The sequence below is a fragment of the Symphodus melops genome (genome assembly GCF_947650265.1).
Source record: "Symphodus melops genome assembly, chromosome: 4".
Classification (NCBI taxonomy): Eukaryota; Metazoa; Chordata; class Actinopteri; order Labriformes; family Labridae; genus Symphodus; species Symphodus melops.
In genome coordinates this window covers 21,120,305-21,144,636 of record NC_136694.1, presented here as the reverse complement: position 1 = coordinate 21,144,636, position 24,332 = coordinate 21,120,305, and the positions used below count along the sequence as shown (strand labels likewise).

Below are 24,332 nucleotides of genomic sequence, written 5' to 3'. Positions count from 1 at the left end.
GGCCATCCCTGTGAGCCCAGTTCTTTTTCATGTGAGACATTTTCCTCATTAAGGGTGACGGCAAAGAACAGGTGAGCTATTCATCCAGAGACACTGGAAACACTTTAAACTTGAGAAGATGCTCAAGCAAATTTCTTTTAGTGTTTAAACATGCTGTTAGTCTTTAACAGGGATGTCCTGGATGTCATCCGTTTAAAAAACATAACATCCAATATCCAAATCTATTGGAAAAGGAACAATTACCCTAACTACAACTTGTTCATTTGACTTGAGTTGTCTTCAATGAGTATCTGTGGCACATAGCGATCTACCAGACACGACACTTCTGCTCTGGGTTCATTGTACTCCCCTTTTGGCACTGAAAAGCTTCTGAGAACGCTTCAAAATTCTGGAGAGATCCAAGCACCCTAAAAACAAGGGGGAAAAAAAGTGGTGATAACATTTTAAATATGTTATAAATGCTTAGCACTTCAAAGTGCAAGTGTAGCTTCATAGACATTTGATTAGCATAAGAAGCAGTAGTGAGTTGAGAACTTAGCAGTAAGTCAAACACTCGCTCTCTTTTTAGCTCTTTAGTTGGTCTGCACCAACTGCGGAAGTAAATACCCGTCTCTCTCTTAACTTGATACTCTTTGTAGTTGATAACTTTTAATTTAAGAAATAGCTCATCAGTGTTTATTATATTAACAGAGAAAAAGCGATTCAGCATAGATTGCACCTTAACTACTGAAGCAACATGAAGTGGAAAATGTCAAATTATTGATCAATTACTATTCATTATTGATCAAAGTGTCAGACTAGTTGTGTTATTTCTTAATCAGCCTTTATTTCTTGCAAGGTCTATCCATTTTTGTAATATATTAAGATTTGTGGGCCACTGAATTGTCTAGTGGTTATGTCGCGAGCCCCATGCCCAAAGCTATAGTCCTCACCCCAGCGGCAGTGTTTGAGTCCGACCTGGACCCTTTGTTTCATATCGTTCCCACTCTCTCCTACCAAAGTCTTAAACTCTCCAATCCAATAAAGCCAAAAATTGCAACAACAAAAAAAATAAAAATAAAAAACACAATATACTGTGTATCAAGATTTGTGATTTAAAAAGATCAAAACATATATATCCTGAAATTTAGACAATAATAATAGCAATGGCCCTTCTTGACATCTATACTGAATGAATTACTTGAACTCCCTTAGAGAATACATATTGGTTCTGAGGAACTGTATATATGCGAGCATGCTTCAGCTCTTTACCTGTATTCTAAAGGACTGTGTGAGTCAGTCTTGATTGACTGGCTGGCATACTCAGGCCGATAAGCACCACACCACACCTAGAAGAGAGTTTCATGAGTGGGGAGTGATCAAGTTTAAAAAAATACATTAAACTGGAAACAAAATGTGTGTTATACCACAAATATACCCCCTGTTTATGCTCTTCAATTACACAGCAAATTTCTTTAAATATTTCTTATAACTATTAGATTATATAACTATTTCTGTGCATGTCTGATTCAAGCTGGAAGACAATAACTAACTGACAACCACTAAATTCACCACCTTAGGGAGAGGATTTACAGACTCTTGAAATCAGAGGTTAGACATAATATTGTGGCTTCCAGTTTCCTGCTTATTCTCTAAATTCCCTGGAAGCGAATTGCTCTTTTCTTTGGCAGCTCATCTTGCCCTCTTTGTGTGTTGCTGAACACTGATTTGTTCTGTGATTGGCTCAGCAACTAACCCCCTGACTCTTTCACTTAGTTCCAATGTTTATTTCCCAACATCCGCTGAAGAATGCACCTCCTGGGATTTTGCCCTTGACCGCTGATGAAGAAACCACTGTCTACTCTGTCTGTTATAATAGGACAATCGTTCTCCCTGTTTGCTGTACTTACTTGGGCAAAGTTAAGAAAGAAAAGTTGCTTGTGATCCATGTCAAGACCAGGCAGACGAGGCTCATCTCCCTGCGTCTCCACCCACTTTAGATAAGCCTGCAAAACACACATACACATTTAAAGAAAGATTTAACATGTGTAAAAAGTTTTTACGAAAATTTGAAGAATGTAATTGCTGCAAATAAACGAAACACATTGTTTTGTATTTTGGCAGCTAAAAACAACCTTGTATGCTTGACGGACCCCTCCATTGTCTGCAATGTTCTCCCCTAAAGTGCTGATACCACTGACCTGCGTTTGCCACAACAAACATAAATACACACATACTAGTGTAAAACACACTTATTTTAATGGTTATTTAATACAAGGATAATAGTAAATAGAAAACAAAAATTGCCACTGCATACGGAGAGCTGTTTTGCTTACATTCTGTCCACCTGCTAGCTTCCAGTTGAAGTTGCCGTATTGTTGCACCATACACTGTGACTGCTCTTTAAAATGCTCTGCAGAGTAATTACTCCACCAGTTTAGCATATTACCGTCCTTGTCAAAATTACGCCCTGCAGGGAAACATAGTGTATTAAGAGATGTGCTCTGTTTACCAAACATGATGCATGTAACCTATTACAGTAAAAGCAGACTTAAAGATAGAGTCAGTAGCTTTTTGCAAAACAAAACAAAACAAAAAAACAAAACAAAAGAAAACATAAACAAAACATGGTTTGTTTTGGTTGTTGTTTCTGGGCGGGGAGTGGATGTGTCTACCTCAGCCAATGACATACATTAATATACTTTTTTTTCTCCATTCCAATTGATGCATTATGGGAGTTATGCTGCTATAGGCCTAGACTACCGGGGGAACTGGCACCAGGATTTCTTATCTCTCTCTCCCTCTCTCTCTCTCTCCCTGCTTTCATATCTTATTACTGCTTGTCACTATCTTTACATTCTAACCTCTCCTTTTTCTGGGAGCTCCTGAGCTCTCTTAGGTTCCTTGGGATTGTTGATGAGGATGGTGGTGTTTATAAGCTGCAACAAGCATTGTTACTGGCTCTACCTTTAAGGTATTAAAAAATGACAGAAACCGATGAACTGAATTGATCACTTCAGACTTCACAACATTTCCATGATGATTCACTTATGTCTCACCATTATCATCAAATCCATGTGTGATCTCATGGCCGATGACCATTCCTATCCCACCAAAGTTGAGGGCCTGATGCTGTTGTTTACTGAAGAAAGGCGGCTGCAGGATTCCTGCTGGAAACACTGATGGATAGATGGATAGATAGATGGATAGATGGATAGATGGATAGATGGATAGATGGATGGATGGATGGACGGACAGACAGACAGACAGACAGACAGACAGACAGACAAAAACAACAGCAGTGAAAACACTTAAACGGCTGACGGGGCTAAACATTTGTACAATGATTGCTGATTTTTAAACAGGCTACTGACGGCTTGATTGATTCTCATAAAGGCCTTACCAATCTGGTTTCTGTTTGGGGAGTAGAATGCATTCACTACAGCAGCACCAATGATCCATCTGAAGAGTGATCGGTAAAGGGTTTAAAAAAAAAGATGAGAGAACATATTTCCAAACCAAAGTTGCCATTTTTCAAATAAATCTTCAACAACACTAAAAAAAGAAAACAATTAAGTCCATGTTACTTTATCTCTCATAGAGTGATTTGTCACAGCACAAACGTCTTACCAATCAAACGGTCAGACACAGTATGTCATTACATTTTGAATAATATAAAGCTGTGTTTATACACTTACAATATGATTAGTGTTTTTTAAAAAAAGAACAGCTTCAGATGACAGGTGTATCAAAAGCTTACAGGTCAGGGTCAACCGGCTCTCTGAGCTTCTTCAGGCTCTTCTGTGCTTCTGACCTGAGGTTCTCCAGGATGTTCTCGAAATAGTGTTCGTCACTAAAATTAAGCTGGAAGGACAAACAGGTCAAATCATTAAAAAGTGCATTCATCCGTCATGAACACTTGGCCCAGGAATAGATGTCACTTACATGAGCGTACTCTTCGTCAAGCTTCTGGTTGCTTTCCTGCAGAATATGATCTGGATAGCCGATGTGCTCCTTGATTGCCATGGCCTACAAAAGAGACAGAATAATAGGTATAACACAGTAACTGACCACAGTTGGATCTCTTCATAATTACAGAAATCTACTTTTTAACATTTTTAAGAGATGATACGAACGTGTTCTCTTGGCTGTGTTTTTTTTTTACCTTCTCCCTTGCCTTCTCTTTGGAGGGAGTATCCATCCAGTTTAACTCCTCAAGCGTTTCCACATACGCCTGCTGGATCTTACTGATAAGATCGCTGACCTGTTGACAGTGCAACCACACTCTACCATGATTATAGGGCCTCAGCGAATACATGATACATTTTCTTTATAAAATAGATATTTGTGGCCGATCATGGGCCCTTTATGTCGCTGTTGTAAGAAATACACAAATGCATTTCATTGCTCTTGGCTTTATTATGGAGGCTTTGTTATATTTTTTATTTTACAAAAGTGCATTTAATGAACCATGTCACTAAAATGAAATTTCACAAAATGCAGTTTGGAGTCTAAAAAGTGTAACTTGTCACTTAAAGGTGGTTTAGTCAGAACAAGGCACATCATTTTATTTCTTGATAACAATGTAAATATGAAAGTTACTGCTTGAAGTACTTGTTGGACATAAATCCTGATCTGTTACTGTAAAAGTAACTAACTTGCTAGAAACAACGTTTTTGGTATGTTTAGAGAATTCACTATGATGACTGACAGCCAGCAGCAGCCACTATACCAAAAAGGATTTACCATTTGTTTGCTCTCTCCAGCAAAGGTCTCTCGCACATATAGCGCTCCAACAGCATTCTCCATGCTGCTCTGAACATAACGGACACATTCCCTCCACCAAGCATCCTCTACAGTGGTCCCATAGAGAGTCTGATAACACACAGACAAAGAAAGAAGCACACTGCAATTTACATTTTTCGTGCGGACTTGTGTTAATATGTGCCATTCTGTTGTGTCACGCTCATCCCACCTTCCTGTAACGTGCTCTGGCATCTTTGAAACGACGGCTCAGGCTGTTAACTCTGTCGATGATGAGCTGCCAGGTGAGGTAGTTCTGCATAGTTCTGTGAAAAAAATAATACATGTGTTTTTTTGTTGTTGCTCGGTTGTACATATTATAATAATTTAATGTTCATTTGCTACATTTTGCATTAAACCCTTGGAGTGACCTGACACTGTGTCTGGAGAGAACATCATTCATCTTCTCAAGGTAGGGAGAGCTGTAAACCACCACCTCCTCCTCTGGCTGCACCTCAATGGACACACTTAAAAGCACTCCTTGAATAAATCGCGTCCAATTAAAACCCTGAAACACAGAATAGAGAAAATTGGCAATAATCTCAAAGTCTGTCAGTTGTATGTATATCGACAATAAACCAAACTAAAATCGGGAAAATGAAAACATTTTGAAACATCTAATTTTCAGGTTTATTACCATGTAACAAAGTAAACCTGAACCAACAAGTTATTACATTAAGAAGACATGGCTTATAAGAAACACATGGCAAGAACTACTGTGGTCACAAGTTGAATACTTTACTTTGTTAGCTGTATGCTAATCTTATGTTCCTACCACCAAGAGGAGTAGTTTTACATTCTGATAAAAAATGTTTATTCTGAAGCTCCAAGAAGTGGTAGCAGGTCAATAATTTTACTTTGGGACAGAACTAAACTACCTGTTTGTAACACATATTATCACATAACATATATAATGTTATTTGTAACATATATTATCACATAATGTTATAATTTGAGGAAAAACAAGATTCTCTAGAGAAAGTATTTCTAAAGTATACTTATATCACACTTCTTATGTTTGAGGTTTGTTGCACATTAATTAACCTGACCCCTTGGGGGGGTGAGGTTCAGCAAATCAGAAAATAGTTGTTTCCATGACTTACAACATGCCCCTCTTTTATATTATTGTCTTCTACGATTCCCTATTTATTCCTTTTTGGTCATACTCTGATTTCAAAGATATAGTGGTTTAGTAAAAACCTAATGTAACACATGAGAAAGAAGAGAAATTATGCAAACATTAAGGCTGTAAGCGCTCTGCAGCTCTCCCAGCGTCATCTTATTGTAGAGGATGGTGACATCTTGGCGCTCCTCTGCCGGTGATGTGGCCTGTACAGCATAAGGAAGGAAAAGTTTTTCTACTAACTGATACTTTGACCTCATTAACAATTTACTCCTCTTTCATCAGAAGTCTCCCTTTTTGCTTTTGACAGGCACATTAACAATGAACAGCTAAAAGCTTGGCTGATCCCCAACATTCAAATGAAATATGAACTGATTTAATAGAATCAGAGAGAAGGTGATGTTTTTACATCTTGTCATTATTCATTTTCTTTATCTCTCTTTACACAGATTTATTTCCTGTTGTAGCTGGCACTCACATTGGCGATGTCTGTCTCCAGCTCCAGCACTTGCATCATTTCCTCCCACACACGGTCGTCTTCCTGAGTCAAGTTCTTGTCCTCTCGGGTTATCTTTGCAATAGAAACCATGAAATGAAGGTAGGCCTCTCGAACCTGTGATGAAATCACAAGCTGTTAAACTTGTTTCCACATCAAATTTGGGGTTATGTCAGGACAGCTGGGGTGAACGAAGGTATGGTTGTCAAGAAAATGAAAATAACATTAGCAACTCAGAGCCAAAGTTTCATTTCTAAATGTTAACTTATTTGGACTATTTCTTTGGTAGAAGTAGTTTAGCCGTGAGTTAAAGTTTGTGTGTAGATGTTTAATGTGTTTCACCTTCACTGTACTGCGAAGTTGACAAATATCTCAGACACAGATACTGTATGTGAAATAAAGCCAAAGTCCTTTAAATTTCAAGATACCTTAAGAAGGAATTCAAAGACGTGTTGTTGTTGTTGTTTTTTAGATTTTTAAGTGTCATTTTGGTAAACTGATTATTTAAGACCTTACCTTTTTGTAATTTCCATCGTTGAAGTAATAATCTCTTGACGGCATTCCAAGTCCTGGCTGGTCAATCTGAACAGAAAAAAAGGAGATTTTTATGCTATTCGTTTTGTCCATATAGTTTTCTAATATTAACATTCAGTGTCCCAACATTTTAAGCAAGACACCGCCACTCAAGTTACTCTGAGCTTTACCATAGACAGGAGTACTTCACTCAATTTGTAGTCAAACCTCTATACTGTACACATTCGTAAAAAGTCTGAAGAACACCAAATTGGAATAAATCCCTGCTTAGAAATACACACTGTTGTTCTTTGTCTGTTCTTGGGATTTATCTGTCACAATAAAAAATTAAAACAACAACAGCAGCCAAGGACTGCTTCGTCAAATCTGATCTGTTAGTCATTATCTGTGCTCCAATAGTCATCAATCTTACATAAATGATGTGACGCCGGGAGTCACGATCATCCGTCCACACGTACATGTCCAGCAGAACCTTTTTGTGGAATCGGCCGGTGAGGGTCGCCAGTGTGTCTTCCAGGCTCCATGCTTCCTCTGAAAAATAAGGAAGAAAGTGGCACCTAATTTATACACAGTTTAGCTGTGAAGAGCTTTTCAGTGTGGCAGCCAGAAAAAAAGCAGGTCCCCTCTTTTCCCATTCTGCTAATTTTAATGGCCTCTCTGTGTAAATCTGTGTGTGCAGCTATGTGTGGTCAATTCTGTTAGAGCCACCATCCATGGTTACATTTAATTGAAGTGGCAGAAGCCAGGAGCTTTGGGAAGAGAAGAGTAGACTATTTAAAGCCTCCTCCTTCACAGTCCTGAGTGAGAACCTGCTCCCCTGCCCACTCATCACGCTCCCAAACTCCACACCTGACTGCTCAGCTGAAGAGCCTCAGCGGCCTCTCGATCCCGCCAACAAAGCTGGTACTCAGCATTTCACTGACTCCAAATATAGCCCACACGAGCTTTATGTGAGCACATGTATTTGAGTGGGAGTGTTTTTGTGTATGTGTTGCATGTGCACACTGTAAAGAACAAACTGTAAACATTCATCAGAGTGTGGTTCAGGGATATTCATCTACCAGTGGTGGTGTTCCAGTCATCTGACGCCACAGGCCAGTCCCCGATACTGTTGATGAGCTTGAGGAGAGGCTCCGAATCACGCTGCTCTATGAGGCCTGCAGGGAAAATACCACAACTTCTAAAAACCCAAGTGTAGTTTACTTTAACACTTGATGAAGCAGTGGAAGAAAAAACTATAGCTTGGCAACTCTTCCTGTCGAGCAGAGTAATCTGTAGGTTTCAAAAAGTCAAAATACTGTTCCCATGTAAAAGACCCTACAATATATATAAAAAATGTCTCATAAAGATGAATGAAAACCTTGAATATTTGCCTTGACTCTTGTATGTATTGATGTGGTTATTTAATTTATTTTTATTCGATAACAGGATTTCCAAGATGGTACATACATATTCTGAAAGTTGGATGTAAAGTTTGACTGGAAGGAGGCTGTTCTCACTTTTATTCAGCACCATCACACCTGTCACAAGCTCTGAAACTACTGATGACTACTTAGTTATCTACTTAACATCATTTAATGTGGTCATCCTTGCAGGGGTTCAATCAATTAATCATGGCTTTAAGAATAAAGAATACGATCAACATTAGTTACATAATGTATTTAAAGTGAACATCACATATAGGTGTCGCATAGTATAGAGGAGAAACATTTTCGTTGATTGGTGGAATTAAAAAAAATACATTTTCACAGCGAGCAAGAAAGCCTTTATAAGGACATGACTCAAATCTGACCAAACCACCATTAAGGAGTGGATCAAAAATAATGAAAGACCAAGTGGACTGAATGTGTCAAACATATAGGGCATGACTTTATCTATCTTTGTCTATTATTTGACTGAATAGTGAGAGTGAGACTTGTCTAACAGGTGGCTCTTTGCTTTATCTTTGTGTAGTATGTAACGTGAAAGCATCTCATGTTCCTGTGTAAATCCGATGACACAAGAACAGCTTGAAGACGAGCCAAACTGTAAAGAGATTTTTAAATGTACTGCAATTCTTATTTTCATGTCTTTCTGTTTCAAATGTAGTCACTGGTGTCAGAATAGACTTGCTGTAATACTGATACTATGTGGACGAAGGAATGTTTTGAACAATACAGAATAATAAGCTGTTATATACTGGTATCCTGCTACCTAAAAGAAAGGATTATAGATAAGTGTAGGTCAGCTAATGTCATACTTTGGCTGGTTAAAAAATAATTAAATTATTACACTATACACTATTTTTAATTAAAAAATAGACGTTTAATTTTAATTCTCTACGGCTAAGGAGGATAACCTAATTTGATCTACAGTTCCAGAAACCGTTTTTATCAACAACTTTGTCTTTTTTCAGAAGTGAGCATCCGTTTTTACACTGCATAAAGATATACTTACTTTCATTCATGCAGGAGCTGTACAGGATTTTGGCCTTCTTTATGGCGTCTCTGTCCTGTTCACTCTCTGTGTCAAGAACACCTGCAACAACAAACACACACACACACACACACACACACGGATATTTCCTCTCTCAATAAAACCCACGCACAGCCCCGCACTCTTCCGCACACTGACCAGTGAACATTGAGCTGACCTTTGAGGACAATCTCCAGTTTGTCCCTCAGAATGTCAAAGACGCTGTGACGGGAGCTCGTCTCTGGGATGACATGTCGTTCCAGCCAACCCCCGCAGGCGTACTGGTAGAAGTTATCACAGGGCTTTGCAGACTGGTCCATGTTCTGCAGAAGTCGAGCAGCTTCAAGGTTTCAGGAGAAAAAAAAAGGTGTTGGGGGGGGGGGGGGGACAATAAATTTGATTTGCATGGATCTGAGGTCAACTTTGTTTACAATACACAGAGCAGGAGAGCAAAAACAAATAGTTCCTCTAACCTGCAGTGACACAGTCTGCAGTGGTGCACACTTCGCTTGGACTGGAGTGAAAAAGCTGGCCTGGAGAAATCAATATCAACATTTATAAGAAAGCCTTCAGGACAAATGACACTGAGTTATATAAAGTAAGATCAGTGGAAATATAGATGGCATCCTAAAAAGCCTTGATCCATGGCACTGTCTCTATGAGTGAGAGCGGGACAAGTAAAGTCTGTGTCAGCAGTGACTCTGTTGACTTTTGTGTGACTCTGCAGATGAGGCAGAAAAGGGAATTACAGTATTACCGGGTGACTATCAGAAGTGCAGCCTCAAATATGACACATGCCAGCCCACTCATCCCACAGTTTATTCTGCGCACAGTTTATAGGCTTAACGCGACCAAAGCTCACCTTCACTTGTTGAGCTCTGTGACACACTCGTCCTGGTGGCTTGTTCTGAAATGGATAAAAGATACAGAGGGGAAAATGTAATTTAAGAGCACGAGGTATTATTCTACAGTAACATTTAAGCCAGAGGAAACACAAAGAAGTCCCCTGCAGCGTTGTTTACTTCCTTAAACAAACTTAAAAAAAAGAGCCTTGAGTTCAACATAATGGTAAGGTCTGTGTGTGGGTAGAAAACTAACCTTTAAAATCTGGTTAATAACATTAACCTTCAAATGAGAGTGTCCCTAGGGTCAGTATCTTTTCCTGTATCCAAACAGCTTGCAGTCACACAGACACTTCTCATTTGTAATATGTACATCTTTCCACAGTGAGCCTAGCAGAGACGTTACCTTTCACCACTGACGTGTAGAGGACCACAAGCCCAGCCAAGGCACAGCTGACCAACAGCAGCAGCACAGACAGCCCGATCTCTGCAACAGTCCAACGACGCTTCCCAGGTTTACTCGATTTCTCCATGATATCCATTTGGCTTTCGGATTTGCCCATATTCCTCCTGTCTGCCGGCTCTGTGGGAAAGACTACGTGTGAGTGTGGGATGGTCCAGGCAGAGAGCTACCAGTGTGCATATTTATGTGTATGTGTGTGTGCATGTGAGTGTGTGTGTTTATGTGTGTGTGGGCTGTGCAGTGATCCATCGGTAAACTGTGCCAGCTGACCTGCAGTGAGTGAGCTTTAACTGCTGAACACCTACAGCAGCTTCACTGACAGAAGTTGTGAAACTATGTCTCTAGTGGTATTGAGACAGTTTGTCCCTCAGCATGATGTACTTTTCTACATTGCATTTTCTTTTTGCGACATTATATCACATTTTTAATGGTTACTTTGCATCTATATATCATATTAATATGCATCAATAGCCAGGTTCATTTGTCTGTGCAAAAAAACCCCTCAGATTAATCATTCCACAAGTGAAGGTGTAAATGGTGTATATATTTATGTTGTTACAATCATGTTAATGTTGTTTTGATTATTATCAGTGCTTTTTGTCTTTTTGTATCTGTGACTTATCTACCCATGTTCTTTCCTTTGAGCTTTTGTAACAACTGAATTTCCCCAAAAGGGATCAATAAAGTCCTTTTTCTTATCTTATCTTTGGTTGGAACTCCAAACAAAGGGTAATTTAAAAGGGTCCAATATGATGACTAAACAAAGTTTATATCATACTAATGATGTTTCCTTTTTTTCTGATTTTACACACATTTTTTCCCCATTTCATATGCAATTATGAATAAGATTAGCTCATTGTCCCTCCTAAAGTGCTTCAAACAACAATCAGCGGCACTGGCAACCTAGTGGTTGGTTTGTACGTCCCATGTCCAAAGCAAGTGGACTGGGTTCAAATCCAACTCCTCTTTCCTCACATGTTGTTTCCACTCTCTCTCCCTGGTGACTCTATCGACTTTCCTGTCTCTCTCTCTCGGAAAAAAAAGAGGCACAAAAGAAGCCCAAAGGATAAAATATCTTTCCATTTACAGGCTGTGAACGAATCAGACAAAAGGTTTTGTCAAAGTAGAAGGAAACTCTTGTGCTTGAGCCGTTCCACAAATGAAGGTCGATGCTCTCAGAGAAGAACCTTAGACATTAAAAATATAATTGAGTGGACAGAATTTCCTTAAATGATATGTGTGCTCCAGCACTTTGTTTGGCTCCTGCTTCAGAGAAGGACTGTACTGAAAAGGTCTTTTTGTATCGTTCAGGCCTTATCTGACTAAAGCAATATTACTTGGTTTATTTTGTAAAGCTAACATGTTTCATTATTTATGTATTTATTGAAATTATCAATGTACTGTATGTGGTTTTAACATGATCCAGCAGTGCTAAACACAACTATGTATTTTGGCGTTGGCCTTCAGTGAGTTAAGCAAACAATCTTTCAGTTATGTTTTGTTTTGTTTTGTCCATATGGTCCAGCCCGAACACCATCTGATGCCTAAGCTGTTAAAATGATTATGTGACACTCGTAATGAGGATTCTCGAGGGCTTGGCCCACCTGTTTTAATCATCTAAAAATATCCAATGGGTTTTATTATGTTTACAAGTTCATTCATGACGTTATCTTTCTGCTCCAATTTTTCTTAATAAATTCTTGGACTGCAGGATTATTAAATGTGATATTTATTCAGGAAACAATTTGTGGGGCAGTAAATTGACCATTAAAATTACTCTCACTCACCATTGTTGGTTGAAACATCTTCCCACCCTCAACCCCTTACACACACACACACACACACACACACACACACACACACACAGTACACACACACACACATACACACACACACACACACACAGCCTCTAATTTCACTTCCAGAGAGCTTATTTCTATGCACAATAATTATGTATGTGTGAACATAATATTGCAGATGAGCATTTGTGCAGGGGACAAAATGACAATCAGCCTTTGCTTTCAGCAGCATTGCTTTGCATCTGCTCATTGTGCAGCACCTGTTTCTCCATAACCAGCCACATTGCCCTATCATTAGGTCTGACAGGGGCCCCGCTGTAAATCAGAGGCTCACACTGCTGTGCCCCATTAGCCCTGCCTGATGAATACTCATGGGCACATATCTGGCTCTATAGTGATGAAGAGCAAGCAGGGGATTGTTAGACCTTCACATCCTCATCATCACACTGCACAGGAAGTGCCTCTGAAGCTTAAACCCTGTGAAACTGCATTCAAGAAAGGCCTCACTGTATGGCAAACTGTGCAATAATGTGCATTCTGCTGTGTCAGTACAAGATTAGTTGTCAAAGAGGAAGTTATTTACATCTTTAACTGTCCGTGGATTGCTGGGCGGCATTTCTGCTCTGTAACTTTTAAGGACAGAGAGAAGGCAAAACGGAACATTAGTGGCACATTTTTCCAATGGCATATGCATCCATTAATATTTTCACATGTATATATATATATATATATATACACACACACACACACATATATGTTATATGGCTGACACTTTTTTTTTTCATAAATTAGATGTAATTTAACCATAAAGCATTTTTTATATTCATTAAATTAATCAATTACTTTTTTTTAGATACATTTAAATCAATATAAAAAAGCAAAACCAAGATGATCTCTTTATGAAGCAGAGTATGGAGCATGTCAATGTTGATTAAAGTTTATTCTCATCATGATCTTCATTTAAAGAAAACAATGGAATATTTTTGATGTGTTATTTTTTAGCCTAATTTGAAACATGTTATTATGCATAAATAACCATTTCTTTTAAAGCTAAGTAATAAGACATCATAATTGAAGTGTATGATCATCAAAGCTTTAGACTTCTTTCTCGTTGGATTAGATGTCAGAATATTCTCCTTCAAAACACTTCAAGATTATAATAAAAGAGTCCTTTTTAAAATATGTCCCATCATCTCTTGTTTCAGCAGAACAAACAAGGACATGTGCATATTTGATGCATTATTTAAAGCTTTAAAATGCTGAGAATCAAACAGGTCAGTGTGTCACACATAAAACCTTTTTTGAGACTAACGACTAATCTGTACGAAATGTTTTGAGCTCTCCTTGTTTTAAGCACATTAGGATTACATGTGGCAGTGTTCGGTGAGTGGTACTGTTTGCCTGTAAACTTGTAGACGAAACAAGGATTAGACACACGCAGGTCAGGTTTACAACAATCTGCACACCTGACAGCATAATTCATGTCCAGACAGCTCAAAATCTTTACAAAAATATTCATGAAGCACTTTTATAAATCTGTCCTGGGCCTCCTGATGACATGTGTGATATCTAAAAGCTGCAGTTTTATCTTCACTTTGGTACCTAACAGAACGTAAAAATGTCTTCGAAAAGAAGTCTACAGTCTTACCTTCTTCCTTGGTGTGTGGATGTGGTAGAAGTCCCTGAGGAGTTTCCCACCCCCCACAGCGTGCTAATATCTCACACACCCCTGCTGAGCATCCACTCAGAGCTGGTGTGAGGAGAAATGAGTCTGTGTGCTGCGGGCTGATGGAGACGTTTACCCAGCTCTGTCTGCTGCTCAGGGTATGAGTGAGGCAGCAGAGAGAGAGAGAGAGAGAGAGAGAGAGAGAGAGAGAGAGAGAGAGAGAGAGAGAGAGAGAGACAGAGAGAGAGAGAGAGAGAGAGAGAGAGAGAGAGAGACAGAGAGAGAGAGAGACAGAGACAGAGAGAGAGAGAGAGAGAAAGAGAGAGAGAGACAGAGAGAGACAGAGAGAGAAAGAGAGAGAGAGAGAGAGAGAGAGAGAGAGAGAGAGAGAGAGAGAGAGAGAATTTGTGGTCGGGGAGGTAGATGGGAGGTGTTAGAACTGGTTTGTTTTTGATTACAGCACCATGATAAGAGAACATTTTGTGGATGCTAGTGTCACGAGGTAGTGATTTGGGTTCTGAAGGGGTCAAAAGGACGTGTAACACTATTTTTATTTTTCTTCTAAGTACAAACAGTAGAAAACATCACAACAACTTGCAGAGATAAAACAACAATGTTTCCAGTATCAAACCTTCTTAAGCTGTTTAATTTGTCATCATCCCTGCACAAACAAAAAGGATGTATGGCCAATAATTACTGTGTTCTACACTCTTTGCTACTGTGACCTGGAGGACACACCTTCAGGGAGATCTCCTTTGCCCACCATGGGCTTGCCTGGTGGGGATCTGAACCCTGGCCTGATGTCAGATGGAAATGGCATGGCGCCCAGTCTCATTATCAGCCTTATTAACCACACTAATTAGCTGATAATAAAGAGGAGGTGGGGGCCACGTTGTGTTTGGCTGATGCTTGCAGAGGCCCAGTTGCTCAGGTGCTGTTTGCTGCCCAGAGACAAGTTGATATTAAACACATTTGAGAAAATCCAACCCCAAATAAAACATGCATTTAAGATGCATTTGAGATTAAGATAAACTCCGTGTGGCATCAGTTAAACTTACTGACAGGGAATCCTGCAGAAATAGAAACCTGCAGTCATTTATCAACAGCAAGACTGACAGAGTGCAACACGGTGGGGGATCGAGGTTTGCAACTGAGTTTAATCATTTATTCATAGATTTTATTTAGTAGAGATGATGGTTCCTCTCATATAGTCAGTGTGGTAAGCATTTTGCATGAAGTGCAATTTCATTTATTTCCATTATATCTTAGATTTTGTATTCTATGACCATGGTTACAGATGTTCAAACATAAGCTACTTTAAAATTCATAATAGGCGCAAATATTTAGGCACACATGTAAAAGTGGTACTTAATTAAATACAGATTACTTTTTTACTTTTTAGCAATTTCTTTAACTAGAAGTAGACTTGTTAACATTAATTGTCTTACTGAATGTATTGATTTACTGATGTATGGCATATAAAAAGGCAACTGTGGGATCCTCTTTTTGTCCTGATTTTGGTGACTCCTGTGGACGAAGCAGCGCCTCTTATCTCTGACCAGTTTGTCCAGCACCTACATGTATTCTCTAACAAGGAAATCGTCTTTCACTTATGTCTAAAACAACTTTAAACAAAGGAGAAATTAAAAGAGTTTTTTTTCGGTCATCGTGCAAATTGATTCATATATTTCAGTTTAGTTTATTGTGCCATGCAGTGCCATTCACCAAACCAGCAGCATTAACAGGCGTAAAAAATAACAGGTTTTCTTCCAATATTCTTCCTGATGTTCTTGTTTGCTTCTGTAGTTCACATAGAAACATCAGGCCAACAGCGTGTTTCATAATCAGCACTCTCGCTTTATTTTAGCGTTGATGTGCCAGTGTTAGTATGTTGGCAAATTTTCTTTAACAATCCCTGGGCACACAGAAGTTACACACTAAGACTATAAAAAGGAAGTAGCAGAGCTGCGGTTGTAAAATCACTCGTTGTTGCTACTTTGTTTAAAGTTAAGTTCCATCCCAAGTTTTAGTTGAGTTTGTTGTTTTTTTTATTGGATGTATCCTACTGAGGAGACATCCAACACACCCAAACATAATACATCTGTATAACACAACACAGTCCATATTTGATTTTGTCATGCTGCCTCTGACCTTCTGAATTAGGAGCTGATCTGTTTATTTCATTTTGTATTCATCTGTAATGGTGACAGCTGTGACTTTTGATCATGTGTTTAAGTGTCTGTTTTATGAAGGGACTGGATTAGCTTCAGAGTCTGTGCTTGCTTGTGACCAGTATGCATAATGCAAAGTGTGAAAAGATGATAGCATGCATGAAGAAGTTGTTTGCCTCAAAAATGACTCTAAAAAATAGATGTTTGAGTGTGATGGGCCGGCTACCTTTAACGAACATGCACTTTCAATGGCAGATTCAAATCTAGGATATTTTAAAAGTATTTAATTTTTTTATTGTATTCGCTAAACGCTCTTGTTGATGCCTCTACATAACCTCTACATTAGCTACAATATGCCTACTGATTATTTTGAGTGGAGAGTGTTGGAGAGAAGATTCCAGAGGAAGTGATAATCACTAAGCTGCAGAAACATCCTGCTTTTTACATTTTCCACAGCAAGGATTCTCATTGAGTGATTCAGTTGACTGAAAGAAATCACGATGAGATGTATTGTTCTTAAACACAACTTACACATATACAGGAAAAAAATCGGCGGCTAGTTAAAGAGGTATCTCTCTGTCCCCAGGGAGCGCCGAAATCGACACAAACTTAAAGTTCCTTTAACCAAAAACCTATATTAAAAAATGTGACAATATTGATGGCACGCATATTTTTCTCAAAAAAGATGATTACATTTTATTTTGATTTGACGTTTTCTGCTTAAAACAAGTCCAGCAATAAATCTAATCCCTATGTATTGTGCATCGTATTCCCATCTTCATGATTTTGAAATAATCGTGCTTAAAGGTAAGATTCATTCGAGAACTGACTTCAGTAACTTTATGAGGACTACATGTTTTCCTGAACAGAAAGAACAGAGATCTTACAGTCTGAAAAGGCCACGAGTGGCGGCGTAATCAGGCAGAATAATATTCCCTCTCATCTATCCCTCTGAACTATGATATCATCCCACGAGCATGGTGGAGGTAGGTTCTGCAAATGGGAGACACACACATCTGAACATGTGACCAGCTGCTGAAAAGAGCCATGAAGTAAAGTCAAAGTAGAATGTATGCTTCTGATTGCCCTGAAAGAAGGCTGCTTTATCTCTTTCCAAAAGGAGGGCATCTGTTCTGATTAATATATTTTTGATCGTTTAAGCTTTCATACAACGCACATGAACATCAATCCTTTAAAAGGGTTGTCTGGTGGTCGAGGGTTGCCTTTCTGAGATTTTCCTTGAATCTGACCCATGCATTGTCAGCTAATGTATGGCTTTTGTTCCTCATCCATGATCATTATCAAAGCTTAAGGACACATCTGATCTTTCCTTTCCTTCTGTCTGGATCCTGCATGTCATACACTTGATTGCAGAAAATATCTCTGTTTTTTTGCAGGCAATTATGATTTAAGCACGGAACCTCAAATTCGATTATATATGATTTATTTTGCTGTAAGGCAGTGTATGCCTGTACTCGCAGAGGCTGTAATCAAATACTGTTATGTCTCTGTGATTAGTAGATCTGAAAAACAAGCTTGAAAGCTTTTTAATTAGGCTTTTGATGATGAATGCTACTGTACGTATTTGATGGAGAAGGCTGCTCAACTTTGCTAAAAGCCTGTGGCTAGAAACTCTCCGACAAAAATAAAGAGGAGAGAAGGTTGCTGCTGTTTTTGCAGGATGACGGTTTATGCATTTATGTGAATATATGAAACACACCTCATATCTAAAAATGTCATTGTGACAATGTCATTGTCAAACCATTGGTTGCGTAATGTGATATTTTTTCTTTCCAACAGATGGCATTAAACACCATGTTCTTATTTCCCACCAGATGAATTAATCTGCATTTAACATATAGTTTTTATGTCTTCTTTTTTTAGTATTTTGCCTGAAATCCCTCTTTTCGAGCTTGCAGCTTGACAATAGGCGTAATCACTGTTTTATACTCCCCTCTGGGTTTTAATTATGAACCATGTAAACTGCTGTCGGATTAAACCAGCAGTCAGTTTAAAGAAGAGCAGAATATTTCTGTTTTTAATTACAATGCTTTTGAACAAAACCTTTTTATTGTGAACTTTTGACGAGGTGATGCTATCCTGCATTTGTCTTAAAACACCAACAATGCTAGGGTCTTGGTTATGTAAGTTGGCACTAGTCTCTGGATGAAATAGTGGCATTGATTGTTGTTTGGCGCTTTCTTACGTGATGGTGCAACTTGTAAGAACACACTCTCCGTCAGTTTAGTGTCTTGGTTTAAGATCTATTGTCCTCCCTCTGCACGAAACAGTGCTGGTGAAAGGTATGTTCCCTCTCTGCTGATTTACCGCATGCGTTTAATAGGCCTCAGAGCAGCACACAGGTCATTAAGCACAGCAGTGACATTAAAGCCCAAATATGAGGTTCCACTGCTGACTAACTCATAGGAACTGAACCTGAAGCAAATCTCTTGGTGTCTGTATTCATCTCATCAATCAGTATCCATTCGATCACTGTTTCAAGGTTTAATGGTAGAAACACGGATGAGTGGTGCTTGGCTCACTTGGGAGATTTTCGCTGGTGCTTTTCTCCTCATCCTTACTCAAGCAAAAGCGGCGCCTGTCTGAGCATATTCAATGCAAATGAGAAAAGAGTTACAATGCTAAATGTGGGCCTTAGTGTCCTTTTTATGTTCTGCACACATTTGTGACATAATATGGTGAGTGTACTCTCACTTACTTGATGTTTTTGCATCAATACGACAAAGGATTTCAGCTCATGCTTTGAGTGTGGCCTCATGCATGTATGGGGTAGAGAGGCTTGATTGGTTTATGAAAAAAAGACAATCTGACATTGGTCGAAGTTTTTATGTGTTTACAGTTGCTACAGATGACAGATTTTCTTCATTCCTTTTGGGTTAGATAAGATCTAGTATCTGTCCGGACATAAAGACAATTTCAACCAAAAACTTAAAAAGTGTATCTGGGGAAAATTATTTACCCTGCCTTTAAATGAACAGTAAAAACTGTTTTTTGGTCAAACTTGGCACCCTTGAGGACAAACAGACAGATCATATCTAATTGGAGGACAAATGCTGTTCATTGCCTTGTCTGATGACGTCTGAACAGCCTTTAAAAATTAGTATCGTAAAAGTATAATGTAGAAATAGTCAATCTTGTCACCAGTGGTTTTGTTTCCCTATGAAGGTAAAGCAAGCTAAAAAAAAAAACTTCTCACAGGAGAATTAACTGTACAGAAGTACATTTACATAATTTAGGCTATATATTACTTTATACAGTATTAGCCTCTGGTCTAAACCAGGTTAGACATGGCATCGCCATAGGCAGTCCTTTAATGCCTGGTACCACTTGCGGTATTTTCTTCTGTGCAGCCTTGATGACCTTAGTATTGGACATCAAAAACTTTCTTGAAGTTTAATGACACTAATCAAGAAATAATTAAAATTACCCTTTTCTACAGCATCATTTAAAAACTCTCCTCTCGTCTGGATGCCTCAACTAATAATGTAATACTGTAGAAGAGGAGCCTGCTTTGTCACATGGAGACATTTAACTTCATCCTTTGCGAATGGTTTAAAGGTCATCCACATTCTTATGTCATGGAGAATAAACGATTACAACACACTTTAATTTAGTATCAACAGGCCAAACATCCAGATACTGAAACTTCAAGAGAACTCTGCTGCCAGGCTTTCAGCTTGTTCTCAATTGAACCAATCGTTTCTGCCCTTTACTGGTTGCCTGTGAGTTAAAGAATAGATTTGACTTCTTGACTTGTCAGGCTCGTCTTTGATACATTGACTCCCTTTGATCCGTATCAATCGCTCATGATCCTCTGGGCTCCAATACCATTTTTAAAGTTGCATGGTGAATGTAGTGCTTCTTCTCTGAATTCTTTATTCCTCCAATAGCATTTTTAATGTAGGCCTGAATGATCTTCTACAGTACCTCTGATTAAAATGTAAGAAAAAATTATATTTTAAATACCGTGACAGAAATGCTCAGGTATGACAAAAGATGCCTGGATTATTCTTTAAAGAACAATATCCTATTAATTCTTCAATCCCACATGAGTCAGTCCCTTTGGTCAGTGAAAGGCGATGGGGTCTTTTTCCTCCCCACCTGTCCCTCAGCTTGTAGCAGCTTGGACAGTGATGTGGCAGCTCTAATCCGTCTTATCTTAATAGCATCCAGCACTATCACCAGAGCGGCAGGGACAATCGACCCTTTTCCTTTCTTTATCAGCAAAAAACACCTCCCTCACCACTTTGTTCAGTCGCATTCTTCTTTCAGACCCCCACCAGCTCCATCAGGCTCCTCGGCTGGTCTTTCACTCTCTGATATTACCTCATCTTATCATCTCGCATAACTAGTGATTATTTGGAGATGACTGGTTCCAGGAAAATATTAAAAGCTCGTTGGGAGAAATTGTTGAGAAAGGACAAATGTTTTCCACGAAACCATGGGTTTAAACACACACACACCCTGTTTACTCTGTGTGTGTGTGTGTGTACCTTGGCTGGAGGTTATTTTCTTTGCCTCCTCATGTTCCAACTGCGACGATGTCTACTCTGCCATGAGGGAGTTTAGAGAGACTTTTGAGATCAGATAAAAAAGCAGAGAAAGGAACAACCAGTGGACCCTATGGTAATATCAGGTTTTCTTTTTTTTTTTTTGCAGGTCTCACACTGAGCGACTTGTGTAACTAAAAACTCTGACTCCACCAGACAACCGCTAAAGTCAAAATAAGAGTAGAGATCAGGTCTTCAGGTACTTTAAAGTCATGTCAGACTTTATTTTTTGTACTGTATATACGAAATGGATCTCAGTGGGCTTAACTTTGAAACAACATTTATTCAGATGGATTCTGGTTGATTAAATCTAACAGTTGGTTGACGTAAAATAAAACTAATGTCTCAGCCTGAATACAATTACACTGAGCTTAAGATTTGACTTTGACTTTCTGACAGAAAAAGTTGGATACAAATGCATGGCTCCATTGACCATAGCCAAACAGCGGTCATTCTCCTCTGATGTCATGCTCAGGGTGGGGAGCAATGCTTTTATAATATTGTTTTGCTCTGCTCAAGATTTTTATTCTAATGAATTTCTTTTTTTGACATTTCAAACTAATAACGTTTATTCACCAAAGGGAAATTTGGCCAAAAAAACAACCGATTTATTTGGACCTGTTGGCTCTTATTATTAGCACTTAGCCCCCTCTCAGCTAATACTGCTGTAAGGCAGGATGTTGCTTGAAATGCCAATATTACTATTTGGTCATGTTTTATTCAGCGAGGAAGACATTTTGTCACGCTGACTAAAATTTAGCCAACAAATGATAATCCTAACAAATGTAAAGAAAGCTACAGGTAGCTGAACACTATTCTTAGATGTTGGTGCCTAACGTTTTATCAAACAGCTTGTTTCAGGTTAAAATGTGGCCCGTTGTCTCTCTGGATTTTCATTTGCTCATTATTTGAGACCTGTCAGCTTCATTTATGTATTTTGAATAGTAGTGCATACTAAAAACAAGCCTTGCAATGCTAACATTATGCCAAAAGAAGAAAGCTGCAGTGTTCAAATGGTTAAAAGGATTAATATCTTAATTCAGAATTAAAATGATTGATGATTTAATATTAAATATTATTTCATACTGATGTGCGAGCAGCAGTTCCATACATGTGGGTCTGTGTTGTTTTTCTTTCTCTGTGTTGTTCAGCCTCTTCTTATTCATCATCACATAGCTAAATTGCTTTTCGTATTTAAATCTCTGGATTCATTCACAGCGGCTAGCTTTGGAGCATCACATTCTCTGACTCATTAGCTCAGAACTGCCCGCTTACTGTCTGTTAGAAAAATATGCAAGGCGGTTAAATGGCATTGGTTTTCCTCAAAAGTCAGACAGCAGAGATTGCCTACTCTAACAAAATATTTCATAACTATCTGCATTAAAACATGTTATATTGTTGTTTAGAGATCGGGGCTTAACATAAAGACACTCTATTCTTGTTAAACATGAAAACAATAATATGAATTAACATTTGTTGGATTGATATTTGTAAACTAAGTTCCAACACACAAAATATTCTCAAACATTATTCTGTTCATAAACTGTATTTAAACAGTTTAAGGAAGCATTGAGAGGGGAAATGGTTGTGAACGCCCCCCCCCCCTTTCTATCGCCACCACACTCTTCTTTTTCCAGAAGAATTTTGCAACTGAGACTGCTACAAGATGAACTGGCCACACTTTATTGTCTTCTTTGGTTAATTAGTGTACTGCACTTCTTTCTGTGGTTTTAAAATAACGGCATAAATCAATCAACAGATATTTTGATATTATGTAACAACTAAGACATGAAACAACAAATGACCAACATGCTGCTCTGAATGAAAAATACACTGTGAACAGTTCTGACAATGGTGGGAATATTTGGAGAAGAAGACTTTTTTCCCATGAAATAAACATTTTGAAGGATGATGGATGATCCTTTCAACTTGAGACTTTTTTTTTCCTGAATTGAACATTCAATCTCTTCTTACTGTTTCAAAGGATGATGTGATGTTTTTTTAAAGTACCAATCAGTGCTTTTGGTGTATTCTTAAATTGTTATTAATAAATAAGGATGCATTTACCATTGTTATAGCCACCTAAATCCTGCATTTTTTTAAAATGATTAATAATACAAATTTCCTGTAAATAATGACATTAAAATAAAGGTTCTAAGGTGATAGTTTGTTGTTTGTAAGTAATATGAATAATTTTGCTTTTCGATTGTTGTTGTTGATGTGTCAGTTATCTGTACCTAATGAATGATGATGCCTCATGGCGGCAGGCCGTAATTGCTGCGAGCCCAGCAGTGGGGGTGTAATTAGGGAGACAGGGAAGAGTGTTTGACTTCATGACTGGCACCGTTAAATGATAATAGAGTGCAACTCCACAGTACCGTGGTCAACTAATCACACTGGACCAGCCTGGACGGCTCTCCATGCAAACGAGTCATGACTGGAATACTGAACAGCAGCTCACCCACGCAGTTCCACACCATTGGCTCCACAGGGGATCAGGCACACGATTACGTCTGTGACCCTGTTCCACCTGCAACACCATTATTATTGCATCCACGGATGGACAGGTTTAGTGTCATCAAGCCACAAAGGAGGAAGCTGCCCTTTAGGGGCAATGGGAGAAAAATAAAAATGGTTGCACTTCAACTATCAGTCAACAAACTGGGTATGTTTATGTATGTGCAGAAAGCTGCTATGAAGAGAATTGAAGTGCAATACTTTACTGGTGTAATTCAGATTTGTTTCATACAATGTTTTCTTTCCAGGAGTTGGTTGAAGCCAAAACCGAGTTAATAGCAAACTAACATAATTGACTGAGCAGTGTCCTCAAACTTTCTGTGGTCCTGCTGGATGTTGCAATAGCTTAAAATTGCCCAGCGGTTTTGGTTTAAACTCCAAACTTCTTCCTTGTCATTTAAATATATCAGATGTGACACATTATGAACATCTTTGAATCTAGTTCGGGAGAGCAGTTCAACTATATTTACCAAATATATAATCACCAGTTTTAGTTCAACTTCAATTCAACTCTTTATTTCTGGGGTCGTATATAGTTGGTGATAGTAATGAAAAACGCAGCATCATCTGAAATTTGAAAACATTAAAATGTGTGTTCTTTCTAACTTTACCTTCATCCTCCTCCTCCTCCTCTTCCTGACAGCGAGGATGTCAGATCCTGAAGATAATATTGAAGCCTGTTTTTTCTGCGTTAGTCTTCTCATAGGGTGCCAACCTGGATAGAATATAGAACTGAGAGATTAATCAATTAAAAGACCAAACATCAGTTCAGGATAGTTGGCACCCAGTCCAAAACTCGAATTTAGCTCTATTTTAAGTGACCATTCACAGCTGTGTCCAGTAACTTATTAGGTAAAGGGCGCCCTCTGTTGTGGATATCGTGTCCTGACGCTTAACATGTGCCTGCCCCTTTA

The 24,332-nt window shown here is 38.6% G+C and overlaps 1 protein-coding gene and 1 long non-coding RNA gene across 4 annotated transcripts; one reads left to right on the top strand and one right to left on the bottom strand.

The window, feature by feature from the left end:
* Positions 1-178: 178 nt before the first annotated feature.
* Positions 179-24,270, bottom strand: mmel1 (membrane metallo-endopeptidase-like 1). Of its 2 annotated transcripts, XM_079342115.1 has the most exons (25): positions 24,030-24,270; positions 14,142-14,305; positions 10,638-10,814; positions 10,252-10,296; positions 9,863-9,922; positions 9,568-9,729; positions 9,372-9,452; positions 7,997-8,092; positions 7,348-7,466; positions 6,918-6,983; positions 6,384-6,518; positions 6,022-6,111; positions 5,154-5,290; positions 4,955-5,048; positions 4,726-4,854; positions 4,145-4,243; positions 3,925-4,008; positions 3,740-3,843; positions 3,383-3,441; positions 3,039-3,158; positions 2,316-2,449; positions 2,115-2,180; positions 1,890-1,985; positions 1,252-1,328; positions 179-407 (listed from the first exon to the last, which is right to left on the bottom strand). In XM_079342115.1, the coding sequence occupies exons 3-25, from the start codon at positions 10,792-10,794 to the stop codon at positions 308-310; spliced, it is 2,310 nt and encodes a 769-aa protein (XP_079198241.1). In that variant the 5' UTR covers positions 10,795-10,814; positions 14,142-14,305; positions 24,030-24,270; the 3' UTR covers positions 179-307. The 2 variants fall into 2 exon arrangements, with proteins under 2 accessions (XP_079198241.1, XP_079198242.1); XM_079342116.1 differs by lacking the exon at positions 24,030-24,270 and having other exon boundaries at positions 14,142-14,652.
* LOC306822878 lies at positions 2,464-10,704 on the top strand. Of its 2 annotated transcripts, none has more exons than XR_013778961.1 (3): positions 2,464-2,953; positions 6,405-6,503; positions 10,617-10,704. It is a non-coding gene; the product is annotated as an uncharacterized lncRNA (long non-coding RNA). The 2 variants fall into 2 exon arrangements; XR_013778962.1 differs by lacking the exon at positions 2,464-2,953 and adding an exon at positions 5,115-5,194 and having other exon boundaries at positions 6,355-6,503.
* Positions 24,271-24,332: the final 62 nt, after the last annotated feature.